Raw genomic sequence first — 22,324 nt, 5'->3', positions numbered from 1 at the left:
CCTTGGTTGGCCTTTGCAGCCTGGAAGAGAAGTTTCTGAGCCAATACCAGTCCTGCGGGCAGAGAAGTGCATAGCAAACCCTGCTCAGAGATCCTCAGAAAGAAGGCCAGGAGGGGCCAGGTGAGCTGTCCCCCAGCACAGCTGCACTGGGACAGAGGAGAGACTAGGCCAGGGGCTTGTGGGGACTCGCTGCCTGCCAGACCCTGTGCCCAACGCCCTGGGGCCTCCGTGCAGCACCCCCAGCTGCCTCTGCCCCACCCGCGAGAGCAGAGACAGGAGCAAGCAGCAGAGAAGCTGTAACCGAGGGAGCATCCTCATCCTCTCGACAGCGAGATTCCTGCGTCCGGGCTGGGGATCCCCGCGGGCATCTATCCCGGACGCCTGCCCATCCCAGCACTGACCTCCCGCTCCCGAGCCAATGTCCGGGACGGTCGGGGCACGCCGGGCCCCCGCTCCACCTGACTCAGCGGAGCTCCCAGATGCGGGCGGGATGAAGCCCTGCTCATCCCCCGCAGTCACCCTGCCGGAGCTGCGGGGAAAGAGTGTCTCGGCGCAGCCAGCCCTCCGCACCGCGGACGGGGGATGGACGGGGCCCCCGCCGGGGCAGGAGCCAGCTCCGTCCGCTCCCCAGCGCCGGGGCCCCCGGGGCAGGAAAGCTGCCGCCAGCAGCCGCTTCCTGCCCGGCGCCGCCACAGGGAGGCCCGGCGGTGGGGCCAGGGGGACCTGGGACCACCAGGACAGCTCGTCGAGGAGCGTGGCCACGCCGGGAAAGGCTGTGCCATGGCTCGGAGGGCGGTGGAACCGGGCGGGAACGGCGCTGTCCCACCCAGCGCTTCCCGCGGGACCAGATCGGGCCCGCAATAGGAGCCGGAGCCGGGAGGGCCCAGGCTCATCGAGAATGGGCGGGCACGGTACTGAGCCGCCGCGCTTAACCCGTTCCCCACAGCCGATAGGGATGTCCTCCAGGCTAGAACGGGTCCGCTCCGCCGAGGCACGCCCCGCGCCCCGGCCCCACCGGCACTGGCACCGGCGGCGACGCGGGGCGGGGCCTGGGGGGTGTGAGGGGCAGGGCGGGGCCTGAGGCCTGACGCGAGCCAGGGGAGGGGCCCGGGGCGGGCCGGGGCTGGGGCGGTGCAGGGAGCGGGCCCGGGCGGGGCCGGGGCCTGAGGCGGGGCGGGCTGGAGTGGGGGCGGGGCCGGGGCCTGAGGCGAGCCGGGGGCGGGAGCCGGGGCGGGCCGGGGCCTGAGGCGGGCCGGGTCTGGGGCGGTGCACAGGGCGGGCCGGGGCCCGAGGCGGGCCTGAGGCAGGCCGGGGCGGGCCGGGTCTGGGGCGGTGCACAGGGCGGGCCGGGGCCTGAGGCGGGCCTGAGGCAGGCCGGGGCGGGCCGGGTCTGGGGCGGTGCACAGGGCGGGCCGGGGCCTGAGGCGGGCCTGAGGCAGGCCGGGGCGGGCCGGGTCTGGGGCGGTGCACAGGGCGGGCCGGGGCTGGGCTCCAGGCGGGCCGGGGGCGGGGCCCGGGGCGGGCCGGCGCGCGCGCAGTGTCGCGGGGGCGCGCGGCCTCCCCCTGTCGCGATGGCCGAGCAGTGAGTGCGGGCGGGGCCGGGGGGTCCCGGGGGGTCCTGGGGGGTAGCTGGTCCCCGAGGAACCGATCGGGCCCCGGGGGACAGGGAGTTGCGGGGCTCAGACCCGCTCTCCCGGCCCGGCGGCGCCGCTGGCCTCGGCTTGCGCCAGTTCTTGTTCCCGGGCGCTCCCCGCGCCCGGGCCCGGCCGGAGCGGCAGGGAGGGTGGCTGGAGTGCACCCGCGGGTCTCCGGTGGCGTGTCCCGGGGGAGGGCGGGGACCCCAGCAGCCCCCGGGCTCACGTGCTGCCCCGGGAGCTCGGCGGACAGGGGCGGGCGGTTCTGGTCAGCACCACAGCTCGCTGCTGTCCCGGGCCTGTCCGTGCGCTTCGGCTGTGGGTGTTTCGCAGTTAGGAGCACTACAGAGCGACGGCGTTATTTTGCTTGGTTGAAGTCTGTGATGCATAGAGTGTTTTTCCCATTCATAGGGGTGTAATATCACTTGTTTCGGGGTTGAGCTCTCCATTATATAATATTTATTCTTTCTGTACTGTTACAGAAAAATGGAAATTACTACTCCTCCGACATCCAAGTGTATCATGTACTGGAAAAGGAAAGTCAAGTCCGAATACATGCGTCTGCGGCAGCTCAAGAGGTTCCAGGCGAACATGGGAGCAAAGGTACAGCCACAGCAAGGAGATGCCCCCAAAAAGCTTTATTTCAGCTCAGAGTGGTGCCAGAGGGTGTTAGCAAGGTGGATTGATAAGCTGTGCTTGACTTGCAAGTTCGATCAATGGGAAGAGATGCTACTTCTCCTCGTGCTCTGTCTTGTGCTGTGTGAGCAGCAGCTGTCACACATGAGGCCATTGAACAGGCACTGGTGTAACTGCAGCAAGAGAGCTCATTTCCAGTTGATTTTTACAGGATCTCCCTGCTGAACTCTTTCAGTGCTGTGGGAGTTCTTGGTGGGTTTTCTTAAACATTGAGAACTCCTTTCTCTCCTTTCAGGCTCTCTTTGTGGCCAACTTTGCAAAGGTTCATGAGAAGACTCAAATCCTTAATGAAGACTGGAAGAAGCTTCGAGTGCAGCCAGTGCAGCTGATGAAGCCAGTCAGTGGGCACCCATTCCTGAAACAGGTGTGCAGAGGAAAAGGGGCAGCAACAGCACATGGGGACGGGAGCCAGGACTCTGCAGAGAACTGTCAGGATATGGGATGAGTTTTTGTCTATGTTGTCCTAGGTCAGTGTCAGGCCACGCCTCACACTTCTGGAGTGCAGAAATGGACAAAAAGTACCCCCAAAGCTTTTTCCTGTGATGGATTCCACAGGGTGGATGTGGGGCTTCTGTGTTTGTCCTGAATTCAGTTTTCCTCAGGCTATGGCGGCCTCCCAGGGTGGTTCCTCACTGACTTTCTCTGTACTTGTATTCCAGTGCACTGTTGAGAGCATTTTCCCAGGATTTTCAAGCCAGACACTGTACATGAGGACCCTCAACACAGTGGCCCTGGTGCCCATTATGTATTCCTGGTCCCCTCTTCAGCAGAATTTCATGGTAAGTGTTTAAGACAAGGTCACGGTGAAGTCAGCATCTGATTGTTACACAGTTGGGAAGTGGTTCATCATCCCACTTGTTTCAGGCAACATCTGCTTGAGAGATGATGAAAAGTGTTGCTTTAGTTGTTTGTTTTGTAGAATCACATAAGCCAGCCTTGTGTCCACACTACCTCATCCAGGTAGTCTCTTTTGCATGTGACTTCTTGACAGAGTCACCATTGCTTCACAGGATTCAAGGAGTAAATATGGTTTTTTGGAGGGTTTTGTTTATGTTTTTTCCTAAGATTTTTATTTCCCTGTGTGTGAAGAGTTTTATTTCTTAGGCAGGTCCTTTCGTTTGTGACTGGGTTACAGTGGGATAGCACTGATGTGTCAGTGGTGAGACATCTGAACCTTTGCTGTGCACCGTGTTGTTGGCAGGTCTGAGGGACCAGGGAAGCCTTGAGCACAGCCCCATTAGGGTCAGCAACTACTGCTTTTCTGAGTTGTCTCTGATCTCTCTTCAGGTGGAGGATGAAACTGTCCTGTGCAATATCCCTTACATGGGCGATGAGGTGAAGGAAGAAGATGAAACTTTCATTGAAGAACTCATTAATAACTATGATGGGAAAGTTCACGGAGAGGAAGGTAACCTAGGAGCAACCAGCTCTGTCCAGTCCACGCCAGACTGGATGGGGCTTGAAGCAACCTGGTCTAGTGGCTTGTCCATGACAGGGGTGGAACATGATGAGCTTTATGATCCCTTCCAACACAAACCTTCCTATGGTTCTGGGATTCAGTGTCTTGTAAATAACATATTCAGGTAGTTCAAAAGTCAAAAGGTGGCAGCAGCAACCAGCTTTTCTGTGGGAGCTCTCAGAGCAAGGGAACAGGATGGTGCCTGCCGTTCTCCTTTGCAAGGGCACATTCTTGCCTTTGGGTACCTCACTCATTTTAACGCCTGGAGTGCTCTGGAGCCAGTCCTCCTGTGTATAGGGATTCACATGTGTCCTGGGATGTTGAAAATGGGCTAGAGGGGGAGGAGCTCAGCAACCCTGTTCTGCTTGTTGCCTTAGCCGAGAGTTTAATCACTGGAAAGTGCTGCCTGCTCCATCATAAAATTGCCCAGCGGGGAGGAAGACAGGGAAAACTAGTGTGACCTGCCCCCAGATTGCTGAAAATGATACACCACTACTGACTGTAGTGCTAAAATCCCACCTACCCCAAAAAAACTGAGAAGAGGGCTCTGGTGGGTAGCAGAGCACATTGGCTTGTAGTTTGCTATGGCGAGAAATGAGAAAGATGGGGGCACTCCCACTTCTGTGTGTTTCAGAAATGATCTCAGGGTCAGTCCTCATCAGTGATGCTGTGTTCCTGGAGCTAGTGAATGCTCTGAATCAGTACTCGGACGAGGAAGAGGAAGGACACAATGATTCTGAGGTGAAACAGGAGGATGGAAAAGAGGAGCTGCCAGTAACAAGGAAAAGAAAGCGAATTGCAGTGGAAGGTGGGTTTAGCCCCCAGAAATGGAGATTATGTTGGTCACGTTTCTGTCCTGCCCCACCTGAGCACTGGGCACTGCTCTCCTGCCATCACTGGGTTGTTAATGTGTTGCCAAGAGTAGTTCCATCTTGACAAGTTCTGCAGCAGAAGGGAAATGGTTTGTTATCTCTGTCCGCTGTGGACAGAAGAAGAAATCACCATCTGAAAGTGTGGTGAGGAGTAATTTAGATGAGTCATCTGAAAACCCACTTCCTGGTGAGATTAGCAGAGCTGAGTGTTATCTGAGAGGCTGTGGGATGTTTTCAAGTGCTGGTCTGGCAAACACCTGTCGGGGAGGTGTGGGTGGATCTGTTTCTGTGGGAGGCAGGGAGATGGACATTTTCAAATCCCTTCCAGACCTGCTTTCCATGTATTAGTGTTCCTCTTACTTCTCCTATGCCACCTGGAGCTCTTGTTGCCTAGAGGAAGCTCTGGTTTGTGGGATTTTCATGTGTCCTCAATGACCTTCTGAATGCTGATGGGTAATTTTGTCTTTGTCCTTGATCTGTAGTGATGCAGGTGGCACAAACACCAACACTTCTGTGGATGTAGAAAAGCACTGTCTGCAAGTTCTGCAGACAAAATAAATAAATAGTAATAGCACTTAAGAAAAGTTGGTACTTCCAGAAGTACATCGTGCTGCACTGAAAGTCGCCTAGCAGTGCTTCTGGAAATATCTGTGTGGTTGCAGGACATAAGGTTTATCTGTTGTCCATAAGATTACATTTCTGTCTTAAAATACAATCCTGAGCATCTCTGGAATTGCTCTGTGCAAGAAGGAAAGACCCAGCCACATCAGCTTGGCTGAAGAATTGTGTCTCCTTTTCTTTGTAGGTAACAAGAAGTGTTCCAAGAAGAGGTTCCCCAATGACATGATATTCACTGCTATTTCTTCCATGTTTCCTGAGTATGGCTTCCCAGAGGATATGAAAGAAAGGTAGAAAATCCCTGCACTGGTTGTCTGTTCCCTTTCTTAGGAAGAGTTGAAATCTTTTATTTCAGAGACCAGCACTGTGGGCTGGCTGGGCCACAAAGCTCAGCGCCTGCAGACTCTGTGGGCAGAGTGTGCTTTGAGTGTTACAAACTGCAGTTTGGCCTTGAGGTACCTGGGCCAGAGCCTGATAGGCCCAGATGGTGATGCAGGCATGTAAAGCTGTCACAAATGGGGAAAGCACATCCCTGGGTCTTTTTGTTTGTCAACAGGTACCGGGAGCTCACGGAGGTGTCAGACCCCAACGTGCTGCCGCCGCAGTGCACTCCTAACATCGACGGGCCCTGTGCCAAGTCGGTGCAGCGGGAGCAGTCCCTGCACTCCTTCCACACCCTCTTCTGCCGCCGCTGCTTCAAATACGACTGCTTTCTGCATCGTAAGTGCCACCTCAGCCGGACGCTTCCCTAGAGCCCTTTCTCCTCAGTTTTCCTCTGCACACCTTGCTTAGTCCATGCTGGAGTCTCTGGAGGGTGGTGCCTCATGAGTTTGCAGTGGGGCCTTAGGAGCTGACAGGTGCCCAGAAGCCTTTTGTCCAGACGGCTCCGTTCTTTGCTCCCACGGATGGCAGACCGACGTGCGTGGCCGTCCCCTCTCCGCGCTCAGCACGCCGCGTCAAAGCTCCCGGCAGTTTGTGCGGCAGTCCTGCCGCCACCAGACTTTGCTCTTGCTTTGCAGAAGCTCGTCAGTGAAAGGCATGAATGTTTCACTGCCAAAGTCTGTACATGCCCCTGTGTTTTGTTGCTACCCTGGAACTTACAGCTTCGTCTTAGTCATGTTCCTGCCGTTGGTCCTGCCAAAGCCTTTTGGATACTGATTTAGCTGCTGGACCTGCTGTTCTCCAGGTCTAAGGGCTTCTTTGGGAAGTCACAGGACTTTTTCCAGTGAATTATTTATTAAAAGATACAATATTAATATCATGTGGTCTTTTTGTTTCAGTGTGAAAGCTGATCCTTCTCCTATGGCCTCTCCTTCCCAAGCTGCCTAGTCCCCCTTGTGGGTTGGAGCAAGGCTACCCTGTGGGTCTGGTTGCCTCAGGCTCTGCTGCCAGGGGACCCCTCAAGCACACAGGCTCCTGCTTCCTGTCCCTTGCAGAGTGGGGGGAAACTCTTGGAGAATGCTAATAGTAAAGATAACTGTTACTTTTTCAGCTTTTCATGCTACTCCTAATGTGTACAAACGAAAGAATAGAGAGACCAAGATTGAGCCAGATCCTTGCGGCGCAGACTGTTTCCTCTGGCTGGTATGTTTCTGTGTCACTGCTTTAGAAACCATGAGAGAAGTGCCCTGGCCCACTCTGCTCTGCAGAGCTCTGTGGATCTTTTTCACAATTTGGATGATTTTTTCAGAATTAGCTCTGGTCCTTGTTGGATTCAGAGGAGCATGAATGCAAATGCAGACCTTACCAGATGCATATTATAGCAGATCTCCAACAAAGGCTAATCCCAGAGCTAGCAGATGGGAAATTGTGTGACAGATGATTTCTCTGGACTCAGTGCACTGTTAGAGAAATTAAGCCCGTGTTATAAAGGAGCAGAGCGAGAAGCCAAGAGGATCCAGACAAGTGGGCTGGGGGTTCAGGGCCAGGGAGCCTCTGCTGACTGGGCAGTGATGCTGAAAGGAACAAAGTGGGAACCTGCAATACAAGGATGGCAGGGTTTGGCACTTGCTGAAGGGACCACATGTGGCCAGCCTCTTCTACCTTCTCTTGGTGCTGGCAGGATAGGGCTTGTCCCAGGGCCTGTGGAAAAGCCTTCCTGCATTCCCTGGTCATCTGCCACCTTGTCTTGTCTTCTGCTCTGCTTGCAGGAAGGAGCCAAGGAGTTTGCTGCACTGCACAACCCCCGATCCAAGTGCTCAGGCCGTCGCCGCCGGCGGCACCACGTGGTGGGTGCATCCTGCTCCAACACCCCGGCTGTCACTGAGACCAGGGAGGGCGACAGCGACCGGGACACAGGCAACGAGTGGGCCTCTAGCTCCTCGGGTATGGTGCTAGTCCTGAGACACCCCACTCCTCTCTGTGCGGGCAGGCAGCTCGAGTTCTCCCAGGCTCCCCTCTGCTTCCTGCACAGCTGGAGAATTTGGAATTAGCAGTCAGTGTTCCCAGTAAACCTGAGGGACACCAGCCCTGTCCTTGCTGCTATGGGATATGCTGGCTTCTCCCAGGAAGTAGGAATGTTGCCAGGCAAAGCAAGAGCTTTGCTGGGACCTGCAAAGACCAGAGTGAGCCCTTGGCTCCTGAGCACTGTGCCAGAAGCACAAGTGTGTGGCTGGGAGTGCAGTGCAAGGTTGCAGGGCACTAAGGGGTGACCACTGTCCCCCAGAACCATGATGGCTAGGTGCCTTCTTCCAGGGTGTGTTTGGCTTAACATCTGCATTTCCCGCCAGAGGCCAACTCCCGCTGCCAAACCCCCACTAAGCAGAAGCTGAGCCCAGCATCCTCCCAGCTGTTTGCAGTGGAGACACCACAGGAGCCCGTGGAATGGACAGGAGCTGAGGAGTCACTCTTCCGTGTCTTCCATGGGACCTACTTCAACAACTTCTGCTCAATTGCCAGGCTGCTGGGGACAAAGACCTGCAAGCAGGTGGGTACCCAGAGCAGGCAATGCAGCAGCAAGAGAGAGGCCAGGGCCAGAGGCACTGCCTGTTGGTTTTATTTCTCTGGCACAAACCTCCCTGAGGAAGGTGCCATATCAATGCTTTTGGAATTCAGGGTGTTACTCTGCAGCAGTGCTGCTGTTGGCAGCATGAGCCCTGTGTTCCGGTGTTGTGGGTTCCCTCCCATGTGCAGTGTTACAGCCAGGTGTGCTGGCACTCATTTTCCAGGCAGGAGGAGGCAGTGTGCCATAGGCAGGAAAAGGGCAGAGCTGCCGCTCTCTGGGCCCAGGCCTGGGAGCCTTGCTGTGCTTACTCACACTCTCCTTATGCTTTTGATAAAACAACTTGAGTGCACTGAACTTGTTTCTTCTTTTTGCTTCTGTTCTTTGGTAGGTCTTTCAGTTTGCAGTGAAGGAATCACTTATAACGAAACTGCCAACAAACGAGTTAATGAATCCATCCCAGAAGAAGAAAAGGAAGCACAGGCAAGTGTTGGACAAGCTTGTTTTGTTCTTAAAATGCAACCAGATCCGCTGCTTTTTGTGCCAACGCATTCCTGGTAATCCCCATCTGGCTCCCATCTGTGCGCACGTCCTGCTGTCACATGGGGTTGCTGGGGCTGCTGCTGGGCGCTGGCCCTGGCCCTGCTCCAGGGCTGCTGCTCTGGCTAGGGGCTTAGTGGCCCTGCTGCCCCAGACTCAGTTCAAGGATAGGACAGCACTGGCTATAGGTCCTGGTGCCACTTCCCTAACAGCAGCCTCAGCCTCAGCTCCCTCACTTGTAACCCACTTTGTGTGTTGATCCCAGTGAGTCCAGTATTATTCTGGCTCTGGTGTTTGGCTTAAGGAGCTTCTGCTGCAGCTGCGTCACTCTCATCTCTCCACTTTATGGTGGCTGCTGATCATTAATGCATGAATCTGCCAGGCCCATCTCTGCTGTGCTGGCTGCTGATGCCAAGCGGCGCTGGCTGCCTCTCCCTGATGGCTAATGCATCCCCTCATCCTTCTCTACTCCTTTTGCAGGCTGTGGGCTGCACACTGCAGGAAGATCCAGCTGAAGAAAGGTAACGTTGGCTGTGGCTGTGTCATGGGAGGTTTGTGAGGGTTGAGTTCTCCAGCTCCGACTGCTGCAGCAGGATGGCCATGCCCTGCTCACCAGCCTGGCAGGTCCAGCAGCATGGAGGGGAGTGACCACCCCTGACCAGGCTCATTGGGTGCTGGAGGCATTGTGGCTGTCTCAGTGCCCGCTGAGGCTGCATGTGCAGCAGGGTTTGCTGCAGCCAGAGGAGGCTGAGGGCCAGTGTGTAGCCCTGCTATGGACTGGGGTGTGGTCAGTGAGCACAGCCCTGTGTGTGCCTGCAGGAGCTGAATGCTGCCAGGCTCCCTGCTCAGTGCAAGCAGATGGGCAGCTTGCACCTTCTCCGCTCCAGTGCCCTGCACTTGCTGCTTTGAAAAGGTTCCTGCAACATGCATCTTGCAATCTTGGCATTTCTCTTCTTGTTCTAGATAATTCACCAACCCAGGTGTACAACTACCAGCCCTGTGACCACCCTGAGCATCCCTGTGACAGCTCTTGCCCTTGCATCATGACTCAGAATTTCTGTGAGAAGTTCTGCCAGTGCAACCCTGACTGTAAGAAGAGGTCAAGGACTATCGGGCAGGAAGCAGCCAGCTCTGGCACAGAGCATGGGGAGGGTGCAGAGCTGGGGCTCGCTGGGGGTCTGCTTTATTCCTGCACTTGTTGCTCTGTCCGTCCATAGCAGTTCTGTTAGCAGCCTGCTAAAATCCAAAAAGAAATGGTTCTGTGCTTCCATGCAGCTGTTGACAGCTGAGAGACACCCCTGTTAGTGCTCGTTCTTATGTCTATATCTGTGGGTGCTGCTGCTGGTCCCCTGTGAGCAGGATGTGCCTCCAGCAATTAGGATGGGCGTTGGGTCACTGCTCTTCCATGTTTGTTTTTCCTGTCTGGGTTTCCATTCCCAGCTCTGCAATGGAGAAAACAGCCAGACTTTATCCTGTCCCTGCCCAAGGCCTGCCAGGGCAAGATGTGGCTGGGGAGAAGCAGTTGGGACAGAGACCCTGTGTGGCCCCTCTGTTCTGTGCCAAACCTCAGAGTGCAAACCCATGGTCTGTGTTGCTGCAGGTCAGAACCGCTTCCCAGGCTGCCGCTGTAAGACCCAGTGCAACACCAAGCAGTGTCCCTGCTACCTGGCTGTGCGGGAGTGTGACCCAGACCTCTGCCTCACCTGCGGCGCTTCCGAGCACTGGGACTGCAAGGTGGTCTCCTGCAAGAACTGCAGCATCCAGAGAGGCCTCAAAAAGGTATCAACAGCAGTGTGGAAGGGGCTGCCTCAGGGCAGGGCTGACACACAGCTGCTGCTGCTGCTGTGTGTGTGGGGGGAAAAACTTCTGGCAGCTGCCAGAGTGCCAGAGTCTGGAAAAGAAGCTGCTCTGCCTTGGGTCTCTGTAGCACTTACTCTAGAGTAAGGATTGTGGATGTGAAAATCAGGAGATGGGAGTTACTTGAGGAATGGTGAGAGCAAAGGAGTGTATAAAGTGACTCGAGAAAGATTTAGTGTTGAATTCTGTTGGTGAGAGCAAGGAATTGTGCATTTAAAAAAAGGGAAATTCAGAGAAAGTTGCAAATTAGTGTTTGTCAGATCCTGTGTAGCTCCATGTAATAGTGTAAGTCTGTAGGGAGCTGTGTGTCACCATAACAAGGGGATGCTGGATGGACACTGGCTCCCCTCTGCCCCCATGATCTGTGTGCTATGAGGTGCTGTAACTGCTAACTTTGTCGTTCTATTTTCGTTCCAGCATTTGTTGCTGGCCCCATCAGATGTGGCTGGCTGGGGGACTTTCATCAAGGAGGCTGTGCAGAAGAACGAGTTCATCTCCGAGTACTGCGGGGAGGTCAGTGCTGCTGCCTGTGCTGGGGCTGCTGCCCAGGCACACAAGGGCTGTGTGTGTGGTGGGAGAGCTTCCTTTGGCTGTGGGGTCAACTTCCTTCCCTGGCTTGGCTGTGCCCATGGGCTCACTCCGACCAGGTCTGGAGATGGAGCCTTGTGCTGTCTGGGGACACCTCTCAGGTACCTCTGGTCCTCCGCTGTGGAGGATGGAGCATGTGTGTGTGCTGCTGCCTGAGAGCCCTGCTCTGGCCCTGCCCCTGTGAGCCCTGGCAAGCTCCTGCCCATGAGCTGGGAGGGAGAACAGGAGGGTGTTTCCAAGAGGCAGGTGGGCACCTGGCCCAACCCTCAGCTTCTGAATTTCTCAAGGTGATCTCCCTCTACAGCTCATTTCACAGGATGAAGCTGACAGGCGAGGAAAGGTCTACGACAAGTACATGTCCAGCTTCCTCTTCAACCTCAACAATGGTAACTTCCTGAGGTTGCCAGGGGTGGAGAGGCCAGGACTGCTGGCCAGGTGGGCAGGGCAGGCTCAGCCCACCTCTTACCTGGGTGACAGGCCTGACCTTACACCATGATTTCCTTCTCTTTTTTTTTTTTTTTTTTTTTTTTTTTTTTTTGTTGTTGTTTTTTGTTTTGTTTTGTTTTTGTTTTTGTTTTTTTGTTTGTTTTTTTTTGTTTTGTTTTGTTTTTTTTTGTTTGTTTGGTTTTTTTTTGTTTTAAATAGATTTTGTTGTTGACGCTACTCGCAAAGGAAATAAAATCCGCTTTGCCAACCACTCAGTGAACCCCAACTGCTATGCGAAAGGTGAGGTGCCCCTGCCCAGCCAGGCCAGGCAGGACATGATGCTGCGAGAGCTCTGGCCCAAGCTGGGGCTGCACATCTCTGATATTGTATCTCTGGTGTTGTGTCTCTGATGTTGTATGTCTGGTGTTTTATCTCTGGTTGCAGTTGTGATGGTGAATGGAGACCACCGGATTGGTATCTTTGCCAAGAGAGCCATCCAGGCAGGAGAGGAGCTCTTCTTTGACTACAGGTACCTTGGCCAGTGGGGACCTTGGGCTGCAGGGTTGACCCCATGCTCTGTGCAGGTTTGTGAGGAGCATGGGAGGTCATTTCTGCAGCCATGACTTCCTGTCCTGTAGGTACAGCCAGGCAGATGCCCTGAAGTATGTCGGCATAGAGAGGGAGACAGACATCATCTAAGCTCCGGGGTGGTTCTGGCACACCTTGCTGCTGCACCTTGTAAGCAATGCCATGTTCGCTTCACGCTGACATGACTGCTGCTGTTCCTGCTGCTGTGTGTGTCACAAGTGCTACTTTCCATCCAGACACCAGAGAGATTTGGGGCAGGAGTGTAAGCAGCCCCTGGGCCATGGCTGTCCCAGCGTGGTATCCCCTCTGCCCCAGCTGGCTGGGAAATGGGGACTGCCCGGCTGTGGCTGCAGTGGCACCAAGGGATGCCTGGGGATGGGAGAGCAGCACTATGCAACATGATACTTTGAGTAGGGGTGCCACTGAGCTAGGTAGAGGACAATGTTATAGTCACTGCCTGTTATGACCCAGGGGAAACTTCTCAAAAACCTTCCTTGGGCTTTGTAACCCCCCTGGCCCTGGGAATAAAAAGGAAATATTCTCTGGCAGGATGAGGTTTAGCCTTGGCACCCCATGCAAAAAGGAAAGAAAAAAGCACTTTAAACTAATCCTCAGCTGGTAACTGGGCCCTATATTTTGGGGTGGAGGGACTGCAGGCATCCCAGGTGTCTTGCATCCATCAGCAGCTTTGCAGGGATATTGCTCCAGGCCTGGGAGAGGGCAGGCTGGATGGGGCCTGGGGTGACCTGAAGGTTGGGGCTGTCCCTGAGAGCCATATATGCCACCAGCCTCCTGCCTGGCCTGGTGCTGGGTGTTGGGCTGTGCTCCCAATGTCCAGGGCTGGGTTCTCAGGATGACATGGGAAGCCTGGCTAAGCCCTGACCTGGCTCCAGGGCCCCAGGTCACTCCCAGCTGTTTTGTCCAGGACCACAGAGAGGTGCTGGGTTTGCCTGGGAGCCAAGCCCTCCCTGGCCCAGCCCTCATCATGCTTTCTAAATCTCCTGCCATGGCAGGCCAGGCTGTTTTGTCTGTCCTTCCCATTTTCTGTGATGGCCCCCTGGAGCCTGAAGGTGTTTAGGTTCTGTCTGGAGCAGTTCTTGTATCCCAGCACCTGCCTGAGCCTTGCTCCCTGCCACCTCCATCTGCCCAGCTCCTGCCAGCCCTGCTCTTGCCTAAGCGTCTTCTGCCACTTTGGCCATATCTGCACTATGCCAGGCTTGTGTCTGTGGTTTGTTGACGGTGAATAATGGTAATAATAATGCACTTTAAATAACATGGCTTGTAGCCTTTGTCATAATAAAGTGGTAGCAAAGACCCTCCCCTGTTTGCTGGCCTCTGTCCCCAGACTGTCCCCTGCCTGCTGGGCTCAGCCCAGCTGTCCTCAACGTGGCTCCCAGGGTCCAGGGGGAATCACGAGTGACCCGGTGCTACACTGCCTGAATCACAGTGGCTCAGGGTGGGAAGGGGGCAGAGGTGTGTGGTGGGGAAAGCAGGACGTGATGTGTGCGTGCAGCAGCAGCTGAGCTGCCTCTAGCCCCAGCTCACTACACCCTGCATTTCGCTCTGGCACCAGGAATTGCTGTTGTCAATGCAGTGCCTTCCTTGGTACAGGCTGAGCCAGGGTGGGAGAAGAGGATCTGCCCAGGCTGCCAAGGGGAAGGCTGGGGAGTGTCAAACGCCATCATTCTGCCTTTATTTGATTATCTTCACATCTCATTCAAAAGAACAGACTTTTTAAAAATAAAGTGCCCAGTGGAGCCAGGCCTTTGGGTAGATAAATGCATATCTGTAACATTGTCTTACCACAACACAGCAAGTGAACAGGAGCTTTCCCTGGGCTGGAGGTAATCAGCAGGACTGGCACTTCGTACAGAGAAGTAGCAAACTACAGACCACGTACCACGACACGCGGGACGTCACGCCCGCGGGAGCTTCCGTTTGGTTTTTTTTTTATACAAACCGATAGAATAAAAAAAACAGAGTGTAGTAGAATATCCAGCAACAAAAATGGTAGAAAGGATCTGTACCTGATCTTATGAAAGCAGCATCTCAGCAAGGTGCAGTGGCGGCATGCGCGGCGCCAGTGTGGAGTATTGCTTGGCAGCCCGGCTGTGCGGGGCCGGTGCTCGTGGCTCTGCGTGGCGCTGGCGAAGCGAGCAAAGCAGCGGGTCATCTACGCGGGCAGCACTAACGGGCGGCGGCAGCCGGGATCCCCCGAGCAGAGGGAGGGTGGGAGCCGGGCCTGGGGCTCCCCGACAGAGGCCAGGCAGGATTTGGCAGCGGTAGAGGCAGCAGCCTGCCTCCGCCGTGGGGGCTGTCGGCGTGCCCGGGGCGAGCGAGGCTGCGGCTCGGCGGATCGTGGCCGCACTCCGGGGGCCGGTCGGTCCGGCCGTGGGGAGGAGGTGGCGGTCGGTGCGGTCCGGTCAGGTCAGTCTAAAGGCGGGTGTTGGCAGTTCAGGTGTGCTCGGCCTTTTGGTCCCGCAACGCTCGCTCATTCCCGGGCGGCTCCCGGGGCTGTGAGCCCATCCCGGCCACGCTAGTCCCCTCTCGGCTCCTCCAGGATCTGGGGCAGGTTCTGTTCCTTGCGTGCCGACGGTTTGGTAGCACCGCCATAATCCTGGATGGCCTTGGGTTCGTTGGTGTGGTAAGAGCCCTTGTAGCGGTGGTGGTAGAAGTAGAGCAGCACCAGCAGCCCTGACAGCAGCAGGAGCAGGAAGATCACGACTGCGGAGAAGAGACCGCAGTGAGGGATTGGGGAGGGGCCGCAGGGCTGTGCCAGGGTGGAATACCAGCCAGAGGCTTCACTTACACCCAATGATGATCCCAACCCAGCCGTCGTCGTGCACGTGGGGGAATTCTGCAGAGACAGAGTAGGCAGCTGAGACCAGGCTGCAGCAAGATCTCGTGCTGGAGCTTCCCTTCTGCAGCTGGTGCTTGACAAGGGCTCCATCCCCACCAGGGTCCCACCACAGTAGGCACTCACCTGTGGCCATGTACCAGGGGTCCATCTCAGGAGGGATAAGAAGGGTGCTGAGGGGGAGCATTGAGGCACAGCTCGACTCCACCAATTCACCCCGGATGCTGTAGGGCCGCAGGGGGCTGGTGGGGTGGAAGATAGCTTTAAGGGGCACGAGGGTGTTGAATTTCACCCCTGAGAGGCAGCCTGAGAAGCCAGGTGTGTTGTAGCGCTGGATCTCGGGGTCAATCACGCCAGTCTCTGTGGGGCCACAGAAGGAGATTACTCATCCCTCTCAGAGGGCAAGGGCCATTCTGTGCAGAGGAGACCCTGGAGACCCCAGCATGGGACCCCAGCTGAGGGCAGGACCCAGCTCACCCATCACACGGCCCAAGTACAGGTTTTTAGGTGAGTCCAGCTTGCTGTCCACAAACAGGGAAAACTGCTGCTCCACGATGGGGAGATAGTCCACCTGGGAGGTAGGTGCACAGCATCAGTGCCCACAGAGCCATCCCACCCAAGCCCCCTCCCAGCCTGACTTGAAGCCCCCAGGCCCCACTGGGAAGGTGGCCCAGCCCAACCTGGGTGTACAGTGTGCGGTGCAGGCGGGTGATGTTGACACGGTGGGGCCGCCCGTCCGTCACTGGCTTGTTGGTGAGAGTGAAGACGTAGGGGCTGGTGCCCAGCTGGTAGCGCAGCTGTAGGCTCCCTGCGGGCAGCACAGGACTGTCAGCAGAGCTGGACCTCTCAATGGGCACCTCCAGCCCATCTATAGGGCTGGAAAATGGCATCCACAGAGAAGAGCAGCCTGTGCATCCCCAGCACCAGACAGGGGTCCCCATGCAGGCTCTGGGTGAACCCCAGGGCAGGGGGCCCTGCCCTCACCGTCATCCTTGATAAGCACGGCCATGTAGTCCTTGACGAAGGTGCTGACGTAAAGCAGCACGGCAGGTGCTGAGGTGGTGCTGAAGCTGAAGCTGACCTCCTCGCTGGTGAGGTTGTAGCCAGGCAGGGGCTGCCAGGGACTGCTCACAATGCTGGCGAACTCGCGGGCGGCGTACAGCGACATGGGCAGGATGTTGTACCGCACCCAGGTGCCCTCCTCGAAGTACCCACCGATGTCTGTAGGAGAGCTGAGGGTGAGGGGAGCCCCAGCTCCTCGGCCCCTCCCACCCCTGGGAACACAGCACTCACCGTGGTTGCAGAAGGGACCGGTGAAGGCAGAGATGCTGCAGTTGCAGGTGTAGTGGCTGTAGCGCTCGACGCAGAGCCCACTGTTCTGGCAGGGCACCGGCGGGTCCTGGCAGTAGCCGGTGCAGTTGACCCGCACACCCTCGGTCTCGTTGGCTTTGCCCTCCAGGTTGAGCGTCACCCCGTTCATCCGCAGTGCCCGCAGGCACCCCAGGAACGGGCGCATCTTGTGCTCTGCTGCGCCTGCAGCGGGGCCAAGACTGAGTGCCCTGTGGCACCTGGGGACCTGGGGGTGCAGGGGCGTGGCCAGAGGCTCTCACCTACGTAGAGGGGCCTGTCAAATTCCAGGCGGACGAAGCTCTGTGGGGGGAACGGCCGCACTACCCAGGGCAGCTTGTCCACCCGCAGCCGCGCCAGCTTGACGTTGAGCTCAGCTTTCACCTGGTGCCACTCATCGTCGTTCCAGGGTACCACCGACCGCACCGTCAGGTTCTCGTCCCCATTCCCAATGTCAAATATAAATGCCACGTCCCTAGTAGCTGCAAGGACATGATGCTGAGAAGAGGCCCCAGCCCTTCTGCCCCCAGCAGCCCTGCACCCTCTGCCCCCCCGTACTGTTGAGCTCAATGCGGATGTAGTTTCGGTAGCCTGGATTCTCCAGGAAGACTCCAGACTGGGCAGTGGTCTTGAAGTAGAAGGAGATGTCAAGGCTGTGGTTGGCCTGGAAGGTGGGGAAGATGAGGGCTGCGCCCCTGTTGAAGGAGACGGTGTTCCAGGTGTTACCTGCAGGGCATGGGAGAGGCAGTGAGGGATGACACCACAGGCAGGTGTAGGCACTCTGCAGGCAGGGGATGTTCTGTGGGGCCGGTCACTTACGGTCTCCATAGCACCGTAGGGGCCCCAGCACGAACTGGGCTTCGGAGCCAGTGCGGTTAGTGTCTCCAACTACAACCTGGGTGACGGGCAGGTGGTCCACAAAGGTCAGCAGACCCTTATCTGTCCTCCTGCAAATGTGAGTGCATCAGAAGGGCCATGAGGTGTTTCTGTCCCTTCGCCAGCCCACAGCCCTGCTACCCCCACCTGAGTGTGCCAGAGTCTGTGCCCACCATGACTGCAGCCCCCACCCCACATCTCCTGTTCCACAGCCACCATCACTCACCAAATTGCGTGGTCGGCATCGCAGTTGCAGAAGTACTGGGGGTCAGCACAGTTCTTGTCCAGCCCGCAGGCACAGCGCTGGATGCCTGGTCGCGAGCCCCCCCAGTAGTAGTGCCGCTCATCGTTCCGACCCATCCAGAAGCTGAAGGGCAGCCCGGCTGCAGGCACAGAGGAGGGTCAGGACACGGTCCCATGTCACGGCCCTGCAGCACAGCCATGCAGCACCGCCCCCCTTCTCCCAGCACTCACAGGGGGTGTTGAGCAGGCGGGAGTTGTAGCAGTGGAGCTCAATGCGCTGCTCGCAGTACTCGGAGGCATTGGCCAGGGCTGAGACCTCGGCCCAGGAGGCGTTCCAGTACTCCACGGCCCCCAGGTAGGGCTGGTCCACACTGGAGCCCGTCACCCGCGTACCGTAGTGACGGTTGTGCCGGATGATGGTCCATGCTCGGTCCTCTGCAGTGAAAAGGGAGCTTTAGGACTTGACCCCTAGGATACTCCTGCTCCCTCTATCCTGTTCCAGCTCCAATACACAGGCAAGGAGTGGCTCCCAGGGGCACCAGACAGAGATGCCCTCTGCCCTCCTGCAATCCCCACCTCGGATGTCACAGTACACCGTGAAGGGCTTGAGCGGCCCACTGCCATCTGGATCTATGGTGTAATTGCCCGAGGTCTTCCCGCTGACCCGGTAAGCATCACATGTTTCCTTGTAAAGGGCTGGAAGAGAAGAATGGGGTGGAGGTCAGTGCAAGGGAGGCACCAGGCAGGAGTAGGGGCTGCAGATACCCCTACTGTCCCTGACCCATGAGGCTCCAGGCTCACATTTGTGGCAGGTCTCCCCCTTGTACCCTGTCAGGTCACAGATGCACATGAAGTCATCCCAGGACTGGATACAGCGGCTGTCATGCTCACACAGGTTGGGGGTGCACCTGAGGGCACAGAGGGTTCCTGTCCCAGCACCAGCACAGCCCCTCAATGCCCCCCACTGCCAGGCAGCACCCTTGTCCCGGTCAATACCTGTCTGTGATTCCACAGACATTGAAGAACACATTGTAGTACTGTGCCTGCCGTTGCTGTGCCAGCAGCTCCACGTCCACGGGCTGCATGTCTACATTCAGCATCTGCAGGCAGCCGTGGAAAGCTGTCTGGTTTGACCGGCAGCCAGTGACTGAGGCCGGCTTGGGGCAGCCTGCAAGACAGATCAGGGTGAGCAGCCCTCAGGCACCCATTGCCCCGGACCCTGCCCTGCTGCCCACCTCCAAAGAAGTACTGGCTGCCAGTGCGTAGCTGGAAGGGGTGCGCCACCCGAAACTCGGCACCATCATCATCGTCAATGGTCACCACAGCTGAGCCCTCCCGTGCCACCAGGTGCACGGAATGCCAGAAGCCATCATTCAGGCGATGCCCTGTGCAGAGAGGAAGATGTGTGGGGATGCTCCACTACCAGACTGACCCCCCAGCCCCGTGCTGGATCTCCAGCTCACCTGCGGCAAACTCCAGCTTCTTCTTGCCGGGCTGGGCGATGGAGACATTGACCTGCCCCTCGCTCAGCACCATCTCGAGGGAGCCCAGGTGGTCATCAAAGCCAGTGTAGAGCAGGAGGCCAACAGTGTCCCAGGAGCGGAAGCGGAAGCTGACAGCCAGGCGGTTTCTCCGTGGGATCCCTGGCACCTGCACGTAGTTGTTGATGCCAGCAAAGGTGATGGGGGTCATCAGCTGGTCCCGGCAGTAGTGGCCCACATTGCCCTAGAAATGATCACGAGAGGGGTGAGGAAGGGAATGTTCCCATAGAGGGGAGGCCCTCTCATCCCCGCAGTCCTGGCCTCAATCATGCCCAATTGATCCCAGTGCCTGACAGAGCCAGGCGGGCGCCCCAGGCCAGGGACAACCTTGCACGGTCAATCCGGCACCGCTTGGCTGAGCACGGCCCCGCATCACCCCGCAGTGGGCAGGGAGCCTTGCCCCAGGGAAGGGGTCACCCCACAGTGGGGCTAAGGACACCCAGGAAAGGGGTCCCCACACAGCAGGGAGAGGACTTCCAGAGAAGGGGCCACCCCCCAGGCTGAACCTCAAAGCGAATGTTGGGCCGCCGGTGCCGGGCCAGGTCGGCGATGTTGACCCCGTTGAACATGATGTTCTCCACACAGCCTCGGAAGTTTTGCCGGTAGGTGAGGTGCTGCTTGTCATGGTTGATCACCCCTCCAAAGAATACCTGTGAGGCAGAGGGAGGGTGTCAGCCCCTCTCTGGAGGACACCACAGTTCAACATCCTGGCAGCCCCCTGCCCAGTGCACCCACCTCAGTTTCGAGGTCAAGCTGGTCGAAGGTGCCACGGCAGCGGAAGCGCTTGACCTCCCCGTCCAGCGTCAGGTTGACGTAGTGGCCGAGACGCTCAATGTGCAATGAGTGCCAGTGCTGGTCATCCAGGAGGCTGCCCACCGCCACCGTTGTGTGGCCCTCACTGGCGTGCAGTGGGCTGCTGCCTGGGGAGGACCAGCATCAGCCGGTGGCCCCCTGGGCCCATGCCCCCAGCCCCTGGCCCCAGCTCACCTAAGCTGATATGCAGGAGGAGCTGGGCCTGTTTGAGCTCCACTGTGATGTAGTCACCCTGTGAGCCCTCCCCGTGCATCAGCACTCCATCCTGCTCCAGTGTCTTGAAGTTGAAGGAGATGTCATCCTCGAAGGTACTGACCCTCTTGGCTCGGAAACGGTAGGAGATGGCATCATCCCCATCGAAGTAGAGCACATGAGACCCTGGGGATTGCAGAGCAGCCCCACCCTTGTCATTGCCTGCAGCAGCAGGTGCCCTGGCACAGGGAATACTCCCTTCTGCTATGGTCTCTGCCATGGCTGCAGACTGTTTGGGCACAACCCCTTCTTAGAGAGTTTTCTAGATGTGCCAGAGCCAGGATCCCACCACGCAGGGGTGCTGGAGCCCTGGGCCAGGTACTCACGGTAGGGGCAGCCATAGAGGCCCAGGCGCAGTCCAATCTTCCCGCGTGGGTTCCAGGCCACCGGAATGATGCGAATGTATCGTGCAAGGATGGGGTAATGCAGATCATGCCGCACCACCCCGCTCTCATTCACGTTCCCAAAGAATGTCTGGGGATGAAGGGTCACTGTCAACACCTTGCTCCAGGTCAGGGGTTTCTACTCCCCTCAGAGAACCCCTCCCACAGGGAAGCCGGGCTCCCCCCTACCCAGTTGCTGCCCTGCTGGAAGAAGGGTTTCCAGCTCGTAGGGTGGTCTCCATAGAGCACAATGTAGCGTGTAAGCCAGTCATAGGTGTTGAAGGTTCCCTGCGTGGCCACTGCATTGATCCGGTGCTTTTGCATCAGGTCGATCTGGAGCCAGGGCTGCTTGTCGCGGGGGTCGGGGGACCAGCCGCTGGTGCCTGCGGGGGGAGCAGCTCAGCGGCTCGGCTCCCGACTGAGCGCCAGCTGCTCGCTCGGCCCCACCACAGTACCTGACTGGACCCCTCAGCCCCGCGAGAGGCAAAACCTGGCCATGGACACCCCCTGCCCACCTCCCCTGCCCCTCCTGAATCTAATTTCCGAGGGGGACTCACTGTGTAGACGGGCGAAGCTGGCCGAGTAGAAGATGTTGTATCTGGAGGAGGCACCGATGGAGTAGGAGTAAAGGGGAGCAACGAGCTCATCATAGCAGGGTCCTGAGGGGAGAATGGAGTTCGGGGCGGCCTCGGAGCACTGAGCTGGGCAGTGTCCCTGTGAGCCCTGCGGACCCTGAGGGCTCTGGGGACCCCGCGGCTCCCGTGGACCGGCGGAGCGGCGGGCCCAATTTGCTCTCCCCTCCCACTGCAGCGGAACTGACACACCTCTGCGGGCCCCGGCGCCGGCACCAGCCGCCTCCGCACTGACGTGGGCGACGGGACCCCTGCTCTGCCCCGCCCCGGCGGGGAACGATCCCGCGTGGGATTCCGGGGGATCCCGTGCAAACCCTCGCGGCACCGGCAAAAGACCCTCCGAAGGGGCCGGGGTCTCGAACCTCTTTCAGAGTCCCTTACCGGGCAGGAGGGAGCCCGGGGAGCCCAGGAACATCCCCAGCTATAGGACCGTGCTGCATCAACCCCCAGTCCACCGCCCGCCGACTCTACCATGCCCTGTACCACCGCCCCCCTCCTCACTGCCCCGGGGAAGGGGCTCCGGGCGCCAGCTCAGGGGGCCACGGGAAGCTGCCCGATGCGACCAGGGCCTCGCCGATTCACCTTCCCGAGCGGCTGCCCCCAGCCCCGGTAGCGAGTCGGGCCCGGTGCAGCCCTGGCGGGGCCAGCCAGGCGGGTGGCGGCGCTGGCCGAGGTGCTGGCGGAGCCCGGCCGGTCCCGCGGGGTGGCCCCGCTCTCCTCGGCATTCCGGGGCATCCCGGGTCCTCGGGGCGTCCCGGTTGTCCCGGGTCCCCAGAGGCTGTGGCCGGGAGCGGGGCCGCCGCAGGCGGGGGGGCTGCGGCGGGGCCGCCCCGGGCGGGGCGCGGTCGGGAGGAGAGCCCGGACGCCCGTGTCCGGCGGTGACCTTGGGAACGATGCGAACAGGGGCAGCGGAGGATATTGAGAGATGCTGGGGAATGCCCGGGGAAGAAGGAGGGGATGCCCGAGAGATCGGAGGATGCTGGAACTGCTCGGGGATGCGGGGACGGGGCGGCGGGCGCGGTCCCGCAGTGCGGAGCGGCAGCTCCCGGGACTGCGGCCCCACTTACGTGCGAGGCAGCCGGGACCGGGGCGCAGGAAGCCGGCGCAGGCGGCGAGCAGGAGCCCGAGGAGGCGGCGGGCGCCCATGCTGAGCGCCCCGAG

General features: G+C 58.2%; 2 protein-coding genes across 3 annotated transcripts; one reads left to right on the top strand and one right to left on the bottom strand.

The window, feature by feature from the left end:
• The first annotated feature begins 1,509 nt into the window (after positions 1–1,509).
• Positions 1,510–13,533, top strand: EZH1 (enhancer of zeste 1 polycomb repressive complex 2 subunit). Of its 2 annotated transcripts, none has more exons than XM_014885493.2 (20): positions 1,510–1,582; positions 2,117–2,237; positions 2,566–2,694; positions 2,990–3,109; positions 3,618–3,738; positions 4,424–4,597; positions 5,467–5,569; positions 5,836–5,999; positions 6,772–6,863; positions 7,430–7,604; positions 8,009–8,205; positions 8,612–8,703; positions 9,241–9,281; positions 9,724–9,849; positions 10,361–10,539; positions 11,035–11,130; positions 11,510–11,591; positions 11,851–11,931; positions 12,076–12,160; positions 12,270–13,533. In XM_014885493.2, exons 1-20 carry the CDS (start codon positions 1,572–1,574, stop codon positions 12,328–12,330), a joined length of 2,250 nt encoding a protein of 749 aa, XP_014740979.1. In that variant the 5' UTR covers positions 1,510–1,571; the 3' UTR covers positions 12,331–13,533. The 2 variants fall into 2 exon arrangements, with proteins under 2 accessions (XP_014740979.1, XP_088035918.1); XM_088179792.1 differs by having other exon boundaries at positions 12,076–12,164; positions 12,274–13,533.
• Positions 13,534–13,885: 352 nt separating this feature from the next.
• CNTNAP1 (contactin associated protein 1) lies at positions 13,886–22,324 on the bottom strand. Its single transcript, XM_088179791.1, has 24 exons — positions 22,231–22,324; positions 21,089–21,190; positions 20,721–20,914; positions 20,475–20,622; positions 20,071–20,274; positions 19,819–20,003; positions 19,590–19,733; positions 19,006–19,267; positions 18,778–18,927; positions 18,539–18,710; positions 18,344–18,450; positions 18,119–18,238; positions 17,774–17,977; positions 17,526–17,682; positions 17,243–17,370; positions 16,982–17,149; positions 16,687–16,905; positions 16,370–16,609; positions 16,061–16,297; positions 15,757–15,884; positions 15,554–15,647; positions 15,203–15,436; positions 15,029–15,076; positions 13,886–14,943 (listed from the first exon to the last, which is right to left on the bottom strand). The coding sequence occupies exons 1-24, from the start codon at positions 22,307–22,309 to the stop codon at positions 14,756–14,758; spliced, it is 3,912 nt and encodes a 1,303-aa protein (XP_088035917.1). The 5' UTR covers positions 22,310–22,324; the 3' UTR covers positions 13,886–14,755.

The sequence above is a fragment of the Sturnus vulgaris genome, chromosome 27 (genome assembly GCF_052056855.1).
Source record: "Sturnus vulgaris isolate bStuVul1 chromosome 27, bStuVul1.hap1, whole genome shotgun sequence".
NCBI classification, from domain to species: Eukaryota; Metazoa; Chordata; class Aves; order Passeriformes; family Sturnidae; genus Sturnus; species Sturnus vulgaris.
Note: the sequence above shows the minus strand (reverse complement) of the source record. Positions and strands in the feature narration are given on the sequence as shown.

Coding starts and splice junctions, on each gene's coding strand:
- EZH1 (XM_014885493.2), top strand. Junction 7,605..8,008: donor GTGGGCCTCTAGCTCCTCGG/GTATGGTGCTAG, acceptor ATTTCCCGCCAG/AGGCCAACTCCCGCTGCCAA. Junction 12,161..12,269: donor GAGCTCTTCTTTGACTACAG/GTACCTTGGCCA, acceptor CCTGTCCTGTAG/GTACAGCCAGGCAGATGCCC.
- CNTNAP1 (XM_088179791.1), bottom strand. CDS start 22,309: ATGGGCGCCCGCCGCCTCCTCGGGCTCCTGCTCGCCGCCTGCGCCGGC. Junction 15,885..16,060: donor CGTGCTTATCAAGGATGACG/GTGAGGGCAGGG, acceptor TGCTGCCCGCAG/GGAGCCTACAGCTGCGCTAC. Junction 15,077..15,202: donor CCCCTGGTACATGGCCACAG/GTGAGTGCCTAC, acceptor CTGTCTCTGCAG/AATTCCCCCACGTGCACGAC.